The sequence below is a fragment of the Delphinapterus leucas genome, chromosome 6 (genome assembly GCF_059928025.1).
Source record: "Delphinapterus leucas isolate spDelLeu-1000000601 "Yukka" chromosome 6, BTC_Dleu_Yukka2, whole genome shotgun sequence".
Classification (NCBI taxonomy): Eukaryota; Metazoa; Chordata; class Mammalia; order Artiodactyla; family Monodontidae; genus Delphinapterus; species Delphinapterus leucas.
In genome coordinates, this window is record NC_143134.1 from 120,089,550 (window position 1) to 120,105,914 (window position 16,365).

The 16,365-nt window shown below is 57.1% G+C and overlaps 1 protein-coding gene and 2 non-coding genes across 23 annotated transcripts in view; all 3 read left to right on the forward strand.

The window, feature by feature from the left end:
* The window catches only part of PRRC2B (proline rich coiled-coil 2B), an 87,577-nt gene extending 74,261 nt beyond the window's left edge, over positions 1–13,316 (forward strand). For 4 of the 21 annotated variants that reach the window (XM_089913886.1, XM_089913888.1, XM_089913890.1 and 1 more), the window contains 8 exons: positions 71–263; positions 1,050–1,147; positions 2,086–2,213; positions 2,690–2,930; positions 6,018–6,197; positions 6,757–6,848; positions 9,396–9,477; positions 10,687–13,316. In XM_089913886.1, coding sequence (XP_089770012.1) covers positions 71–263; positions 1,050–1,147; positions 2,086–2,213; positions 2,690–2,930; positions 6,018–6,197; positions 6,757–6,848; positions 9,396–9,477; positions 10,687–10,821 — 1,149 coding nt within the window. In that variant the 3' untranslated portion in view covers positions 10,822–13,316. Of the gene's footprint in view, positions 1–70; positions 264–1,049; positions 1,148–1,445; positions 1,507–2,085; positions 2,214–2,689; positions 2,931–6,017; positions 6,198–6,756; positions 6,849–7,462; positions 8,163–8,608; positions 9,485–10,686 lie in introns of those variants that run through there. The other 17 variants (XM_089913887.1, XM_089913889.1, XM_089913891.1 and 14 more) reach the window with 14 other exon arrangements.
* On the forward strand, positions 737–822 carry LOC115802741 (small nucleolar RNA SNORD62). The gene has a single exon (XR_004023271.1). It is a non-coding gene; the product is annotated as a small nucleolar RNA SNORD62 (small nucleolar RNA).
* LOC115802742 (small nucleolar RNA SNORD62) lies at positions 5,328–5,413 on the forward strand. The gene has a single exon (XR_004023272.1). It is a non-coding gene; the product is annotated as a small nucleolar RNA SNORD62 (small nucleolar RNA).
* Positions 13,317–16,365: the final 3,049 nt, after the last annotated feature.

Sequence of the window (16,365 nt, forward strand, 5' to 3'; positions counted from 1 at the left end):
GGCTTAACTTGTGCTGTCCGCTGCCTCCCAGACGGTAATTTTCATCTCCCCCACCTCCTTGCTTCTGAAGATGGAGTCTGCACGCAAGGCTTGGGAAAACTCGCCCAGTTTGCCGGAGCAGAGCTCTCCAGGAGGCACTGGCTCGGGCCTGCAGCCCCCGTCCTCCGGGGGAGCCTCCAGCGGGGTCAGCTACAGCTCCTTCGGTGGGGTCTCCATGCCCCCCATGCCCGTGGCCTCGGTCGCACCTTCTGCGTCTCTTCCAGGTATCTCCCCCGCGCGCCAGCTCAGGGAGCTTTCTCCGTTCACTCGAGAGAAAGGCTGGATTCTCAGCCCTGAGTACCACCCCCGCCTTGACTTAAGGAGTGTGTAGAGGGGGGCGCGTTCTAGGCTGGGGGTCGTAGCTTCCCACGTGCTCAGGTCAGCTGCCTCCTGGGCTGGGAAGCAGGACCGTGCGACTTTGGTGAGGCTCTTCCACCTCCTGCAGAGGGATCTGATCAGAGACTTGGCTTTGGGTCCGACCGTGCCGCATGAGCAGCTCTCTGAGCTGTGCCCCCTCCTCCGCGACATCACACAGGGTGATGGCGGCCCTGGGTGGGGTCGCCACGCCAGTGAGACGAGCTCGCGTCTGGGAAGTGCTTTGTATCAGCTGAGCCCAATTTTATCCTGTCACCATCCTCATCACTGTGTTGGTGCCCCAAGGGAGCCTGTGGGGGTTTTGAGGGCCTGGCTGCCAAAGTCTCAGTGATGTAATTCCAATAGATCCTTCTGACCCTCCACTGTGGACTCGATAGCAGGGAGATGAAGAGGAAGGTGACTGAGAGACCCAGGCAGCCTTCCTTTATAATGAACCCCCTGGCCCCTGTGTGCGGGGCCGTGGGTAAATGGGTGAGGTGGGAAAGGCAGGCTGCAGCCAGCCCCTCTTCCTGGGCCCTGGGCCACGCAGGAGCACAGGGTCAGCAGTGCACACACTCCCTCCTCCCACTGATTCCCAGCACCTTCTGGAACAGTGAGACTTGATCCTGTTTCACCCCCTCGGATTCTGTTTCCAGGCAACCACCTGCCACCTCTCTACCTGGATGGCCATGTGTTTGCAAGTCAGCCCCGGCTGGTTCCTCAGACGATACCTCAGCAGCAGAGTTACCAACAGGTGATGACGGCGAGCCAGGTGGCCCCGCGGGGGGGTGGGGGAGGGGTGCAGCGCACGGCGTAGTTACCTGCCTTCTTCATTTATTTGTCCGTGGTGTATCTCACTTTTTGTGCCCCTCGCGTTACCGCTCAGTACCTGGCACGTATGGCAGCCAGTCAGTATTTACTGGATGAGTACTCGAGAGACGAGGAGGAGGATGGAGCTGAGTGCTCCAGACTCTGCTTAGCTTTCCCTTCTCGAAGCGCTCCTGTGCCCTAGCTGGGGAATTCACTGAAACGGAATTCTCTTTGGTGATCAGGTATCCTTCTGATGAAGAGAAGAAAGGCCTAGACTCCCAGGCATGGATGCGTTAGAAAGAGGTAGTTGTAGAAGCGAGCAGGTGTTTGTTTTTATGCAGAATTGGCATACTTTCTGTGCCGCGAGGGGGTGCTTTTTGGAAGTCTTCCTCCTGAAGCTGGTGCTGGGCCTTCCTAATCGTCCTGCGGCCCCACCGACCCGTGTGCCCGCACAGACCAGGATGAAGTGCTGTTTTTGGGACAGAGGACTTGGCCTGTCCTGATCTCTGTTCATAACATATTCTTAAGTATTACGTTGTTTGGTTTTGCAAGACCTTGTTCTTCGCGTAACTGGATCATACTGCACGTGTTCTTCTTCACACACATTTTCCATCCACCGTTGCGTTTCTGAAACCCCCCTCTGTTGATTCGTGTAGCCAGTGTTCCCGCCACTGTACAGAATCCAGTATAGGGATGCGCCCTGGTTTGGGATTGCTGCCAGTTTTCTGCTTTCTCCCAAGAGTGAAGGAAGCACAGGCAGGACATGAGTTTGCATCGTGGGCGGTGTTGGCTGCCCGTGGAGAAGGGCGGGTGGGGGTGGGAGGCGGGGGTGAGCGTCAGCCTGGAGGGCAGCACGGTGATGGCCTGGCCCGCCGTCCACAGGCTGCCGCTGCCCAGCAGATCCCGATTTCCCTTCACACGTCTCTGCAAGCTCAAGCCCAGCTCGGGCTGAGGGGCGGGCTCCCCGTCTCCCAGTCTCAGGAGATCTTCAGCTCCTTACAGCCCTTCAGGTGAGACGCCAGGACTTGGGGGGCTGGCAGCTCGCAACAGGGCTTTCCGCCTTCCCGGCCTGTGGGCCTTTTCCCTTTGCCGGCTGCTGCTCTGCGCTGCCCCGCTTGGGGGTGGGTGTGGGCGGGGTGTGGCCCGGCCTTGCCCTTGCTCTCTGTGTCCTCCGGCCCCTCCCTGCTCTCCCGCCTCGCTGCACCTTGCGCCTCTGGCCCACTCTTTCAGTGTCTCCTGCTCTGTGCTGTCTGTTTAGTCCAGTGATGCTCAAACCGTGGGCCCGAGACCAGCAGCACCGTCTAGGAGTTTGTTTAAGTGCAAGTTCTCAGGGCCCATCCCAGACCTTCTGAGTCAGAATCCCTGGGGGTGAGCCGACAGCCTGTGTTGGAGCGACGAGCCCTGCGGGGATTCTGAGGCGTGCCCACACGTGAGATCAGCTGGTGCAGTCGTGCACCTGCCCCGACCGTCTCTCTGGCTTTTGCAGATCTCAGGTGTATATGCACCCCAGCCTGTCGCCGCCCAGCACCATGATCCTCTCCGGAGGCACAGCCTTGAAGCCCCCCTACTCGGCGTTCCCAGGCATGCAGCCCTTAGAGATGGTGAAGCCCCAGTCCGGCTCGCCCTACCAGCCCATGAGTGGAAACCAAGCCCTGGTCTACGAGGGCCAGCTCGGCCCGGCCGCCGGGCTTGGCGCCTCCCAGATGTTGGACTCCCAGCTCCCGCAGGTCAGGAATTCACTCACTCCCACCTCAGAACACTAGGTCTCTTTTCTTTTTTTCTTAATTTTATTTATTTATTTATTTTTGGTTGTGTTGGGTCCTAGTTGCTGCGCGTGGTCTTTCTTTAGTTGCGATGAGCGGGAGCTACTCTTGGTTGCAGTGTGCGGGCTTCTCATTGTGGTGGCTTCTCTTGCTGCGGAGCACAGGCTCTAGGTGCGTGGGCTTCAGTAGTTGGGGCACGCGGGCTCTAGAGCACAGGCTCAGTAGCCGTGGCACACGGGCTTAGTTGCTCCGCGGCATGTGGGATCTTCCCAGACCAGGGCTCGAACCCGTGTCCCCTGCATTGGCAGGCGGATTCTTGAGCACTGCGCCACCAGGGAAGCCCTAGGTCTCTTTTCTTCATGATCGTTTCCCCTTGTATCTGCCTCGTGATGCCCACTGACTTACATGCTGCTTGTAGCCACTGCCACTAGTCCTTGGGCTGCCAGACCAGGGCCAGCTGCTCCGCCTCCTGTGAGCAGTCCCGAGACTGGGCTTTCCCTGAGAGCGAGGGCGCCACTTCTCCTGCAGCCTCTCTGCCCTCCTGCTGTGGCCGTGGGGCTGGCTGCGTGTCTCCTCTGCGTGCACACGCGTGCTTCGAGGCCACTCTCCCTGCCTGCCCCTCACACCCTGGCTTTGGAGCCCACCCCGTAGACTGTACCCCCGCTGGCCCCCGTGTGCCACGGGCACCACGCTGCTGAGTCCGTGTCCGGTCCCACATCCTCCTCCCCCCGACCCGTGGGTGCATTAGACGGTTCTGAGGGTCACTCCCCTCCTTTGGCCCGTGGCTTAGTCTCCAGCACGTCTCCCGTTGTAGTTCTCAGGGGTTTAGGTGTCTCTGTAGGTGACCCCTCACCCCCAGGTCTCTGCCCCCAGTTCCACGGCCTTACTACCAGTGCCTGCTTGCCTCCAGTCTGGACTGGTCACTGCCAGTCGCTGTACCTCTCCCCTGGTCTCGGGCCGAAGGGTCCTACCTGCTCACCACCTCTGACTTTTCTCCCTCCCTCCCTCTGGTGACCCACGTCCAGCCACCTTTTAATTCTCCCTCCCCCATCCCTGCCCCCCGCCCCCTTCAGCAGAGCCGCAGACACCTTCCTAGTCTTTTTTGGCTTTTTGACCGCGCCGTGGCACGCAGGATCTTAGTTCCCCAACCAGGGATCGAACCCGTGCCCCCTGCAGTGGAAGCGTGGAGTCCTAACCACTGGACCGCCAGGGTAGTCCTCAGCTCCTTGTCATTTGCACTCAGCTCCGCCCCGCCCTTCCCTCCCTGTGCTCACCTGGGTTAAACCCTGGCCCGCCTCTGCCCCGCTTCCTGAGGCTGGAGGGAAACCGACCCCGTCAGACTGGATTCAGGTTAAATACAGCCGCCCTCTGGAAAGCCAACGTTTGGGCACCTCCCCACCCTCCTCACTGCCTTCTCCCCCACCGTGATTTTGCATCCTGTGTCGCCAAAGAAATGAGTCGTAACGAGGAAAAGAGAACATCTGCAAGCTCCCAGCGCCACGTCTCCGAGCCTGCGAGGGGCCCTGGGGTGAGAGCGGGCAGCCCATCCTCTCCACCCGCCTGGGAGCTGCTCCAGCTAGCGTCCTCTTCCCTCCATCAGCACGTAGAGGTGCTGCCGTCCGGCTGTGAGGGTCCCTTCCGCCACATCCCCAGGCAGCCCGGCCTTTCCTCGTTTTTTAAGAAACAGAACACTTCTTTAGGGACACCGGTAGATTCCACGTTACTGAACCTGACGGTTCTTCATCCTCCTCCTACTGACCCATCAGTAGTCACTCCTTCCCCCGAACCACGCTCTCTGGGTTCCGAAGACACTGTTCCTGGCTTTCCTTCCACCTCCCTGAGGCCTCTTCCCGGTCTCCTTTGCTGTTTCCCCGTTGCCTCCCCAGGCAGTAACTCGCTGTGCCTTCTGGGTGCCATCCTCAGGCCTCTTTCTAGACCTGTGGCTCTAAGCCTGACCCACATCCAACGCTTCCCGGTTCTCCCGAATTTCTGTCTCCTGGACCTGAACTCAGACCCAGTGGGCTGCCCGTCATCTCTGCTCAGGTCCGGCATGGGGCATCCCTGGATCCCTGCTTCTGCCACGCCCCCACTGATGCGTCACATCCCGTCAGCCCTACCTTTGAAAAGTATTCAGAGTCTGGCCCTTTCTCTTCCCCTCCACCCTACCCCTGCGCCCAGCTCCTGCTTTCAGCTGCCAGTTTGTTCTCAGCACAGCAGCCAGGGCGCCTCTTTAAGACTCACGTCGGCTCACACACCGCGCCCCGAGCCAGCGCTCCAGAAACGCTGAGCCACCCCTACCTTCTTCCCGCACCCAGCTGTGCGCAAAGAGGGGCCCGGGCCTTGAGGTCCGGCTGCCCCACGTCTCAGTGATGCCATTCCAGTAGGTCCTTCCGACCCTCCACTGTGGGCTCAGTAGCAGGGAGATGAAGAGGAAGGTGACTGAGAGACCACAGTTGGCCCGCCCGCCCCGTCCCGAGGGTCTCCTGGCCCACCTCCTTCCCTTCTCGCACCTCGTTCTGGACTTCAGGAGAACAGGCTTCAGAAGGCTCCAAGACTGCAGGAACCCTAAACCCCAGACCCCAGTTGTTTTCTGTCACCTTCGGAGGCAGAGCATGAAGTAGTCTTGCCTTTTTGTGCTGCAAAAAGGGGCACAAGGACCCCTCCTGTGTAGCTCCCGTCTTTTGGGACTCGCTTGGACACTGCTTCCTGAGAAGGCTTCTAGACCTTCCTGACCTTTCTCCCCACCCCCCGCCCCCCAACACGCACACGGGGTTTGCCGCCCGCCTTCTGCACTTGACACTCGTAGCTGTCCTGCTTATTTTCTAGCCGTCCGAGTTCTTTTCTCACCACCTAAGGCTTGCCCCCTACCACTGAGAGTATGCAGTCTAGGGTGATCTCTACTGTGTTCTATCCAGGATCTGTCCTGCTGTGGGAAGGCCTTGCTTCCTTTCATCTGCAATGAGAATGTGAAGTGTGATGCGCGGTTGCTCTTGGATGCGTGTGTAAGTGGTGGTTTGTGGCGTCCTCCCCCTGACTGTCCCTGTTGTCCAGCAGCTGACGATGCCGCTGCCTGGCTCCCAGCTGCCCCTGCCTCGGTACGGCTCTGGGCAGCAGCCCCTGCTCCTGCCGCAGTCCATCCAGCTGTCACAGGGGCAGAGCCTCTCTGTCGGGGCCCCCCGAAGAATGCTCCCACCCGGCTCCCAGCCTTCGGTCCTTAACACCAGCAGAGAGGTGAGGATGACTCCGTCTTGCTGTGGCCCTGGGGTGGGGTGGGGCTCCCGTCTCGGAGACCCTTTCTGGCCAATCAGGAACCACTATTGCGGGGGCGGGTGCCGGCGGTCTGGGACGCAGGCTCCGGGCCTCGCCAGACCGCCGGTGGCCCACTCATTGCCGAGTCCTCTCAGTCCCGTGGCAGGAAGCCCTGGTCACGTGTTACTAGCAACGTGAAGAGGCCTGGGTGAGCAGGGCAGGGAGGAAGGTGCCTGCGGCTGAGGTCTGGGGGCCGAAGTCCTTGCCAGCTCCCGGGGGCAGAGAGGGCCCGTTCACTGCGGCCAGTGCTCAGGGGTGGTGCACAGTCTGCCCTCCCCACCTGTGCCAAGGGAACAAACACACATGGTCGCTCCTGCCTCCAGCCTGCACTGGAAGGCCAGGCGTGCACGCTCCTTGACGAGATGCCTCTCTGTCCTGAAGCCCTCGTGGCCCCCACTGGCTCTGCCCAGGGTGGTTGGTGGCGGGGGCAGCTGTCCCCAGGGCGTTCCAGTGACAGCCCATCACTTCCCGGTGTCTTTAGTCCTCTCAGATGGAGATGAAGGGCTTCCACTTTGCCGACAGTAAACAGAATGTTTCTTCAGGAGGCTCCATGCCATCACCGCAGACCTACAGGTAAAGAGACGCCCTGGGGGTCGGATGCTCACAGCTGAGCCCTCGCTGTGGAATCGCGGGCCCAGGGAGAGCAGCGTGAGGGCACTGAGGCTGGGTCGCCTTTGTCAGCCTGTGTGTCACCGTGAAGTTCCAGTGCTGGGACACAGGAGACTCAGGAACTCTGGGGCACGGCTTTGCCTTTAATCATCATCATAAAACGCTCTGGTGTTGGGAGAACTTTCTGGAAAGGCTCCCGTTACAGTAGCGTCAGGACAGACCCTGCCTACTAACAGCTTTCTCACCAGATGTGTTCTTAAAGATTCACTGGCAGAGAGGGCACATACCCTGGAAGTGGGCGGGGGGGGTTCCTCTCCTGGGGCCACATGTCCCTTGAATGGCCTTGTGACTCCACCAGGGCTTGCTGCTGCTGGGCTCATAGGGCGAGAGCTGTACCTTCTTTGCCTTCTCGGGATCTGTCTCCGCCTCCAGTAACTGTCCCGGGTCCCTTGGCTGGATTCAGAGGGGGGCTTTGCATCAGTCACGATGTTGAGTTACAGTTGACCCTTGAACAACACAGGGGTTAGGGGCGCTGACCCTCCATGCAGTTGAAAATTCAAGTATAACTTTACGTTTAGCCCTTCGTGTCCGCAGTTCCGCATCCGAGGATTCAACCAACTGCAGATCGTGTAGTACGTGCTTACTGAAAACAATCCACGTGTAAGTGGACCCATGCAGTTCAAACCCGGGATGCTCAAGGGTCAGCAGGACTTAGCGTGTTAGAAAGTCAGGGAGCGTCTGCTTCTGATGGCTCTCTCACCCGCGGAGAAACGTGCGGCTGGGGAGGCAGCACACGGCGCTTGGCCCGAGGGTTGGCACAGTCGACTCTTGTTACGTGTGGGAGATTCCTGGAGATTCCTCCTGTCTGCACACAAGTAAAACAGGTGTGCGTGACCCGCAGTGCCCTGCGCGAGGCTGCCGGCGTGGCTGAGGGCAAGGTTGCCCGCACGGCCGCCCGCCCTGCCCCATCGCGCTCAGAGTGTTGAGGCCGAGTCCTGCTCCATGGTCACGTCAGTCCGTACTCCAGCTGCATTTCCCGAGAGAGGGCTTTTTGTGAATTTTCCCCCGTGCCGTTATCGTTCCTGCTCTTACTTTCACTCTCTCAGCTTGACTTGACTTTTGTTTTGCTTTCCAACCATATTTTTCACATAGGCCAAAATAACAGACCTGTAAGAAAAGTATACACGGACAGCAGCGCCAAACCATGAGTGTGATTTGGAAGGAAAAAGGAAGCTTCAAGCATAGAGAGAGGCTGTCGATCCCCTGCTGCCCCAGGCAGGTTTTAGCCTCCTCTGGATGCAGAGCCTTCCTCAGAGGCAAATCCGGAAAGGGACGCTCACATAACAAGAGTCGCCTGTGTCCATTCACTGTAGGAATGGCAGCAGCAGCTTTATTCTTTGGAGAATCTTTACAAAATATAAGCCTTAATTAGCAGCCTTTGTATTGTTGGTGTCTTAGTGGGGTTGGGGAAATTGGTATATTTTTACAGTGCAGTGTTGCCTAACTTTTCTGGAAACAGGGCTTCTGAGGCATGCCCTGTCAGAAAGGTGTTCCCTGGTTCGATACTTGGGGGGGGCGTGCATGCCCGAGAGGGCTTGTTGGGGAGTTGGGGTGCACCTCGGCATAGGGCTTGAGCAGCCTGTGGCCCCCGGGGGAAAGTCCTGTAGAACTTCGCACACGTAACTACCTAACGATTTTGACCCCAGGATCTTTTTTCCACGTAGCGCCTGACTAACATCCCTGGGAGCTAGTTGTCTGGTCGGTGGAACACATTTAGAAAGATGTTCTACATTTTTGTTACTTTTGGTATCTCTCTTTACCACCCCTACCCTCCACCCCACAAGAGAAGACTGGAAAGATACTCAGCATAACTCACGTATCAGGTTTGTTTGTTTGTTCGTTCGGGTTTTTTTTTTGGCTGCGCTGTGCGGCTTGCAGGATCTTAGTTCCCCGACCAGGGATCGAACCTAGGCCCCCGCAGTGGAAGTGCCAAGACCTAACCTCTGGACCGCTAGGAAATTCCCTTTTCTTTTTGAAGTCTAAACTCCTGTTGGAGTTTAAGTTCATTTTTGTTTCTTTTTTAATTTTTTTTTTTTTTTTTTTTTTGCTGTGCCACACGGCTTGTGGAATCTTAGTTTCCCTACCAGAGATTGAACCTGGGTCCACGGCAGTAAAAGCACCGAGTCGTAACCACTGGACCGCCAGGGAATGCCCTCATGTGTCAGGTTAATAGACCTTTTGTCTGGAGCATCATGTTGGTCTAGACCCTCCAAACCTGAGAGACGGTTGGTGTCCGTCTGTCGTCTTGACCGGTCAGTGTCTGCCCGTGGTGGGGACCTGGCCTCTGCCCCTCAGGTGTGTCCCCATGAGCTGGGTTGGAGGTGCCAGGGCCCAGTGGCGACACCCTCGCCCCCTGCGCTCTGGCTATCTGGGTCTGTTTCCTCTGTTGGAGGCTTGACTCCGTTTCTGTGGTGACGCGTGTGTTCTCATCCCCTCCTTTGGTTTTTTCAGGCCTAGCTCTGCTAGCCCCAGTGGGAAGCCCTCTGGATCAGCAGTTAACATGGGCTCTGTGCAGGGACACTACGTTCAACAGGTAGAAGATGGCTTTCCAGACCCTCCAGCCCCGGACGCTTAGGCCCGTCTCCAAGTGCCAAAAGAGGAGGGACTGTCCAGCCGTTTGCGTGCTCCTCTTAGAAAGAGAGACGAGCCCTGGCGCTTAGAGCGTGGCGTGGGAGCCGGGGAGCCCGAGTCCCCCCTGGAGAAGGCACTTCTCCTCTGGACGGGCGTCTGGGTCCTTCCTTGTCCACAGAGAAGGGAGGGTGCGGGTTCCTCTGAGGAGGTGGTGCCGGAAGGTGGACTCTCCCTCCGCAGCCACTGGGCTGTGAAGGCGCTGGGACCCGCTTAGGCCCGTGGGTCAGCTCTAGAAGCCGGGAGTGTGCGTGCGCGTGCGTGCCTGGCGTGTGTGCCTGCGCGTGCTGGCCTCGTAAGTGCTGTGTCTCGTCCTCGTCTTGGCCGGGTGGGATCCAGACGGAATGACGTTTCCCCGTTTTATAACGAGACGGGTCTCTCGGCGTCTTGGCCTTCAGCGTGGTTCTCTTCACTCCTCTCAAATGTGACCAGGCTCCAGAGCTCAGGCTCGTCAGGCGGGGGGTGTTAGTAAAACAGCGCTCCTGGATGGTGGAGCTGGAAGCTTGATTGTTCATTTCACGGCTCCTGACTTGGTTCCCCGAGGGTTGCTCTTTGAGTTGCTTGGACTGAGCTTCTAGAGCTTTCTTCAGAGCTCCCCCCACTGTATGAGGGGCCGAAGGCAGGCTGCTCACTGCGACACACCTCACTGCGCAGAGCTGCAGAGTGACGGGACCCTGACCGCGACTCGGGGGTCAAACTAGGGGCTTGGGGAGAGGTTTCCACACTGTGGGAGTCGGGGAGGGTGGAAGATCTGGGAGACCAAGTTGGGCGAGAGGCCCTGCGCCCCCTCAGCACAGTCGGGAGCTCTGAGGGGCAATGGGGTGCACTGATTTGAAAAAGGTCCCTCCAAGCGGCCTTGGGTGTGCCGCCTGCAGAGGTCCTCCCGCGGCTCCGAATCACTGCGCTCAGCGCCCGTGGGAGGGACCAGAGCAGCCTCATGCCAGCGTCCTTCCCAGGCCAGTCACTTCTGAGTTTGGTCCTTCGACCGAAGGATGGGCTTCTTAGGGTGGCTTTCCTCTGACTCAGGAGCAGGAAGCGGGTGGTGGGACCGCGGATCCTGGCAGGTGTGTCTGCGTAAGGGTAACTTTCTTTGTCCCCATCCGTCTGTCCAAAGGCAAAACAACGAGTGGATGAAAAGCCCAGCCTGGGAGCCGTGAAGCTGCAGGAGGCCCCTTCAGCCGCTTCCCAGCTGAAGCGAACTGGAGCCATCAAGCCCCGGGCGGTGAAGGTGGAGGAGAGCAAGGCCTGAAGATGCTGGGCCTGGCCTGCCCACAAGGACTGCCGCCCCTCCACCTCGCTGCCGCCGGACGCTGGGGAGTCTCCCAGGTGGATCCACCGTCCACCGACCTGGCCCGGACTGCGAGATCTCCCTGCTCTCCTCCACTCCTGAAAGCTCCGTTGTCCAACCAGCTTGCACCCGTGGATCTGTGGCATTGACCTGCTTGGCTTTAACACGAAAAAAAACAAAAAAGCAAATGACTCCATTCCCGCCTCGTTTGCGCCACGACCGTGGAGTGACCGAGCCGTCGTGCTGTGCAGAATAACCCCGCCCTCCCCTCCTCATCCCGCTTCCGGCGGCCACGGCGCCCTCCACCGAGCTTCCTTCCCTCCCTGCTTTCCGTCCCCGGGCACAGTGGTCTGGCAGCAGGGCCGTTTTAGTTGAGGCTTTTCGTTCTAAAAAGCAGCTAAAGGTTTTTACAAAAGAGAAAGGAAAAGAGAAGCACAAGCTTCGTCTGTAAGAGCTGGACTTTTATATGTTCTTTGCCGTCCTGTCCCTGATCCCTCTTCTGTTGCGGTAGTTTCCTTTTAACCTCTCTCCTGTTCATTTGATACATCACTGCTGTGATACCTTAAGAGGTGATGTGTAGGAACGTGCCCTCTCCTCTCCTGCTCTCTGTGTCTCGGTTGGTTAACCTTTGAGGTTACTTGCAAAAAGAAGTGGTGACTTAAGACACCGCTCCTGAGCTTGGGAAGCGGTGGTGGGAGGGAGGGGAGGTGGGATGGCGTTTTAGTCGGGAAGCTGCTGGCCTGGTGACCACAGCGACTTAATGGGCGGCCCGGCCCGGTGAAGTTGACGCCGTTTTTAGCATCAGAATTACACAGAATTTCTGTCTTGAACTCTTCAAAACTGGTGGGGACACTGACCGCTGGGCACCTGAGGTGAATCATGGAGATAGAAGGCCCTGGCATTTTCCAGTTTGGCCTGGACGGTGCGAACTGACAGCACCAGCCCCTGTCAGTGTCTGCTTCTGGGACTCCAGCACCCGCGGGGCCTGATGTTTTCCCACGCGCTCCCTCCCCTCCGAGCTTCCCTCGTCCTTCCTGAGCTGCCTCCGTGTCTCTGGGTCCTTCTGTCCCTCCACCTCTCTCACAGCTCGTCACTGGAAGTCACGCCCTTCCTCTGTGGTGACGGACGCGTGGACGGTTGTCACTAGAGACCGTGCACTTCCTCCGTGTGGCCGTGAGCGCGTGGACAGGGGTTTGGTTGGGTCTGCGACAGAGGCCTGAGCTCTGGGAGGCTGCTGGGAGGGCTTCCTTTTCTCCGCTCCCAGCAGCAGACCCAGGCTGTGGGGACAGAGAGGCCTGAGCTGGGCAGTGGGTCTCTTCAAGGACAGAGCAGTGTCCAAGGGGAGGATGGGTTGCAGGGCTGACGGTGACTCCCAGAACAGCCTGGGTAGCCTCGTAAGTCTGCACAGCTGCCCTTGTCAGAGTCTGTGTGAGGCATTTTATGCTAGGCTTTTGTTTTTAAGATAAGAATTAGAAGGAAATCATCCCAAATTCTGTCATTCCAAGGAAAGGCGAGGGGACATTTGAAGTTTTGCTCACGCTCTTGGGAGTAACTAACCCGCCATCTACCTGCCGTTGCTGGCGGGTCCAGAGAAGACCTGCCTCGGAGAATGGGCAGTAGGCGATCGGGGGCGTGCCCCACAGAGTCCACCCGCAGTGTCGCCACAGGTGTGTGACAGTCACTCGGGCAGTGGCTCTAAGCTCTGTCCAGTGTGGAACACGGGGAAAGAAGCGCCTTAGGAACCGCTGAAGTCACTTGTTGCTCTTCACCACTTTAAGGAAGTGGGGGAGCAACAGCCTCCTGGCAGAGGGTGCGGGGCTCCTCCGGCGTCATCCGGGGAGGCCGGTTTTCTTGAAAGATGCTTCGCTGCTTGATCGACAGTGTTCAGCACTCCCCTCCTTGCCTCCACCCTCAGGCCTTACTTCTCACTAGCTTTTTTTTTTTCTCTCTCCTTCATCCCCTGACTCTTTACTCGGAAGGCCCTTCTTGAAGGGCTGCCCACTGGCTCACCTGCTCTTGTCTCCCTTCCCCCACGAGTGCCTAGCTGCCGTCCCCGCACCCAGCCGCCCTGACTGAGCTCCTCTCCGCTCCAGCCGCCCCTGCAGAGGCCACACACTCACACTTAGAAACACGGCCAGACCCCTCACACCTAATTCCAGTGCACATTGTTTGTCAAAAGGAAAAAAGGCTTTCTCATTTTGAAATTGAACAGGACAGTCCTGGATGCTGTTACAAACTCTCAAGCTGTATGCTTCAGGTGAACCTGCCATCGGAGTGACGGTACTTCCTGTTTGAGAAAAAATAAAAACGAAAGGGTCACCTGTTCTCCAGCCCTTTTCTCTGCCCCTGTATTTCCCCACCCCCATCCCCCAATAAAAACAGAAAACACTAGAATTTATTTATATGTATTGATGTTGTAGGTCTAGGTGAAAAAAAGTAAATGTTTCACTGCTCTATTTATATATAATGTCTGAATTATTCTGTGCAGGAAAGGCCAGGAAATTGCATGTGAAGTTCAGTGCGTTTACCACCTTCGTGTGCCCAAGCTGCAGCCTCTTCCCCGCTGAGATACAGATTTTAAATTGAACTCTGGAGGCAGAGGGCAGGCCTTGGGCCCAACCAACACCCCGTCCCTTCCTTGGTCTGATGAAATGCAGTTTTCAGTGCAGAGATGTCTTAAGGTGCAATCTCTCTCCTCTTTTCATGTGGTTTTAGAGCCAAGCTCAAGGTAATAGGACTTAGGGTCATATTTTGCCTTCAAATCCCCATCCTCAGAGTGCGTGTCCATGCCAAGGCCTCTGGCAGAATGCCTTGGGCCTTTGGCGGGAACAGGTGGAGACTAGCACTTAACCTTTCCTGCTGCTGGGGGTGGGGGTGGGGTGTCAGAGTCTTCTCGCTGAGCCTCTGCCTGCTAAAATTACCCTCCCTTCCCATGCTGGCTGCTTTGCCCTGGCCCACTGATGGTGCAGCCCGTTGCTCAGCAGCCAGTGATCCTGCAGTATGTCCAACATCAGTTACTCAGTGGGGTAAAATCCGAGAGTATGGGTTCATGTGTCCTTGTGGCCTTGTCCACCCACTAGAAGACTTCTTTGGCATGTGTATTTGGTCTGGTTCTCTTTGCTTCCCCTTTTTAATCATCATCATTATTGTTTTCAAACATGGGATTCATACGCTTTTGGCTCTGGGTTCCTTCAGGGGGAAAACTAAAGTACGACTATTGAACATTCAGAAAAACTGGTTGGTCCAGTTCCAAAGCCACGGTCATTCCAGCCACTGCCAGGGGGTATTGGGGCATCTTGTCATTAAATAACGGGCATCAGTTCTCTCCGGCTCTGCCCTCGCCCTCCTGTCTTCTGGACCTGCTTTCTGGATGGTCGATGAGGTTGGTGACTGATGGTCAAGGGCCGAGGAGGCCAAGGGTGCACACGAGGGCACGGCCACGCCCAGAACTGGCCTGCCCAGGCAGTGTGTGGCCAACTGCTGCAGCCCCCTCCCTGCTGTGTGGTTCCCCTCCGCCAAGTAGCTGCATGTTGCCTCTCGAATCTGCATTTGTCCCATTTCCCTTCCTGCAGAGCTAGCCTGGGTTAGAAGGTCTGTTGGAAATGGCCCTCGGCAACCGAGGACACTAGGGTACTTGTTTGTACTTTGTACTGCTCTGTGATGACTGGGAAATGGCAGACTTCCAGAAGGCCGGCTCTTCCTGCTTGAAAAGTGAACTGGACCTAAGACGAGCAGATCACCCGGACAGGAATGGCTCAGTGCTGGGGTCAGACACTCTGTCCCCCAGCCGTGCCCTCCACCGGGACCACCAGCGCATATTTGACTAGTGATATTACAACCTCCCGTTCACCATTTCTCCATCTCAGTTAGGTGGTCTCCGAGATGGTACAGTGTCCCCGGGGCCCCGTCTTCAGCATGCTACAAAACCTCGGAGTGGAACTTCCCGTTAAGGCTCTCTGTGGATGACTTTCTTCCATTGTGTAAAGGGGTTACTGTACTCGCAAGCTATTGACCTCATGCCTTGCATAGTAATAAGGGTTTGGGGTTTTTTTGTTGTTGTTCCTGAGAGGGTTGTGTTTTGTTTCCTTTTGTTCTCATTTTGGCCTTTCCTCTCTCTGTCTTTTCACGTAGACCAGATATTTGAAAGGGCAGACGATGGCTAAAGGTGTAGCGTGCAGCTTGTTTCTACGTTGTTTGGGGGAGCTTTTACCTTGGATGGGAAATGGAACCGTGGATTCAGCAGGCCATGGTGGCACACTCACCCTTCCCCCTTCCCTCCGGTTCAGTACCTATGGTTTCTCCTTTCAAATATGTGATTGTACTAGCTCTTTCCATACGAAAGAATTCTCCGTATTTAAATAAAAAAAAAAAGTAAAAAAAAAAAAAACAAAACCCACTGAAACTGAACATGCTTTGTCGGGTTGTGTGTCCCTCGACTCTGTCATTTGACTGGAGACTTAGAGATGGAAGAGTTTTCCTTTTACGTGGAAGATAGGAGTGACTGGGCTGAAGTGCCCTACTGCAATGTGAGGGCGAGGAGGGGGTGAAACCCGAGGTTAAGGTGCATCGTCCCAGTGGGTGGGCGTTAGCACTGCCTGCCCCCTGCCCTTCCTCACCCCACGCGCCCCAACTCCCCATGAGAAGTGGGTGGGTCAGAGGTTAAGCATTTGATTTGTCGTGTTTTGTTGCCACTTCTAATGTCCCTTTTCTTTTGCTGCACTTGGGCTTGGCTTGGAAAGAAGAGCAAGCCAGGCGTGGGCAGTGAAGGATGGAGAGCTTGGATTTGGGTTCAAGTGGTAGTTCTCGGTTCTGCAATCCACTGTGTGCTGTGTGACCTTGGGAAGGACACTTCATTCAGAGTCACAATTTCCATAATTGTAAAACGTGGGTTGTAAACAGTAGCTACGTCGTGGGGTAGTGTGGATGCACAGAGGTCATGGGCAGCATCCAGCGCGGTGCCTGGTCCCAGGTAAGAATGTAGGAAACTTATAAATTATGCCCGAGTAAATTTAACACTTTCCAAAAGGAAACCCCGCCGGCTGATTCCTTCTGAGCCTCTCCACTGTGGAAGCAGGGGACCCGGGTAGGGCGTGGCCTGCAGCTCTCAGGGCCACACCCACCCCCTGGATTCCCTGCTCCTGGGGACCGGCGGTCCACAGACCTCCAGGGGCCTGACCGCGAAGGAGCCCGAGGGCCCGCAGGATGGAAGCTCTGGATCCTCGAGACCAGACGGCCCCTGCTTTCGTATCAAAGACCACAGGCTGAGAGCCCGGGCCCAGGACGCCCTCCGGCCGCAGGCGCAGGTGAGCCCGCGCTCCCTCTCCCCCCACAACCCGGGTAAGTCAGAGTCACCTGCACTGCGCTAATGCTGGGTGACGGACATGGGAAAACAGGAAAGAACCATAATTCCAGTTATTAAACCTGCAGTACCCTTCTGTCCAGGAGTATTAACTCCCATATAGACGAGGGGAGGAAGAAGGGGCGGGGCTGGGCAGCAGAGTTGCC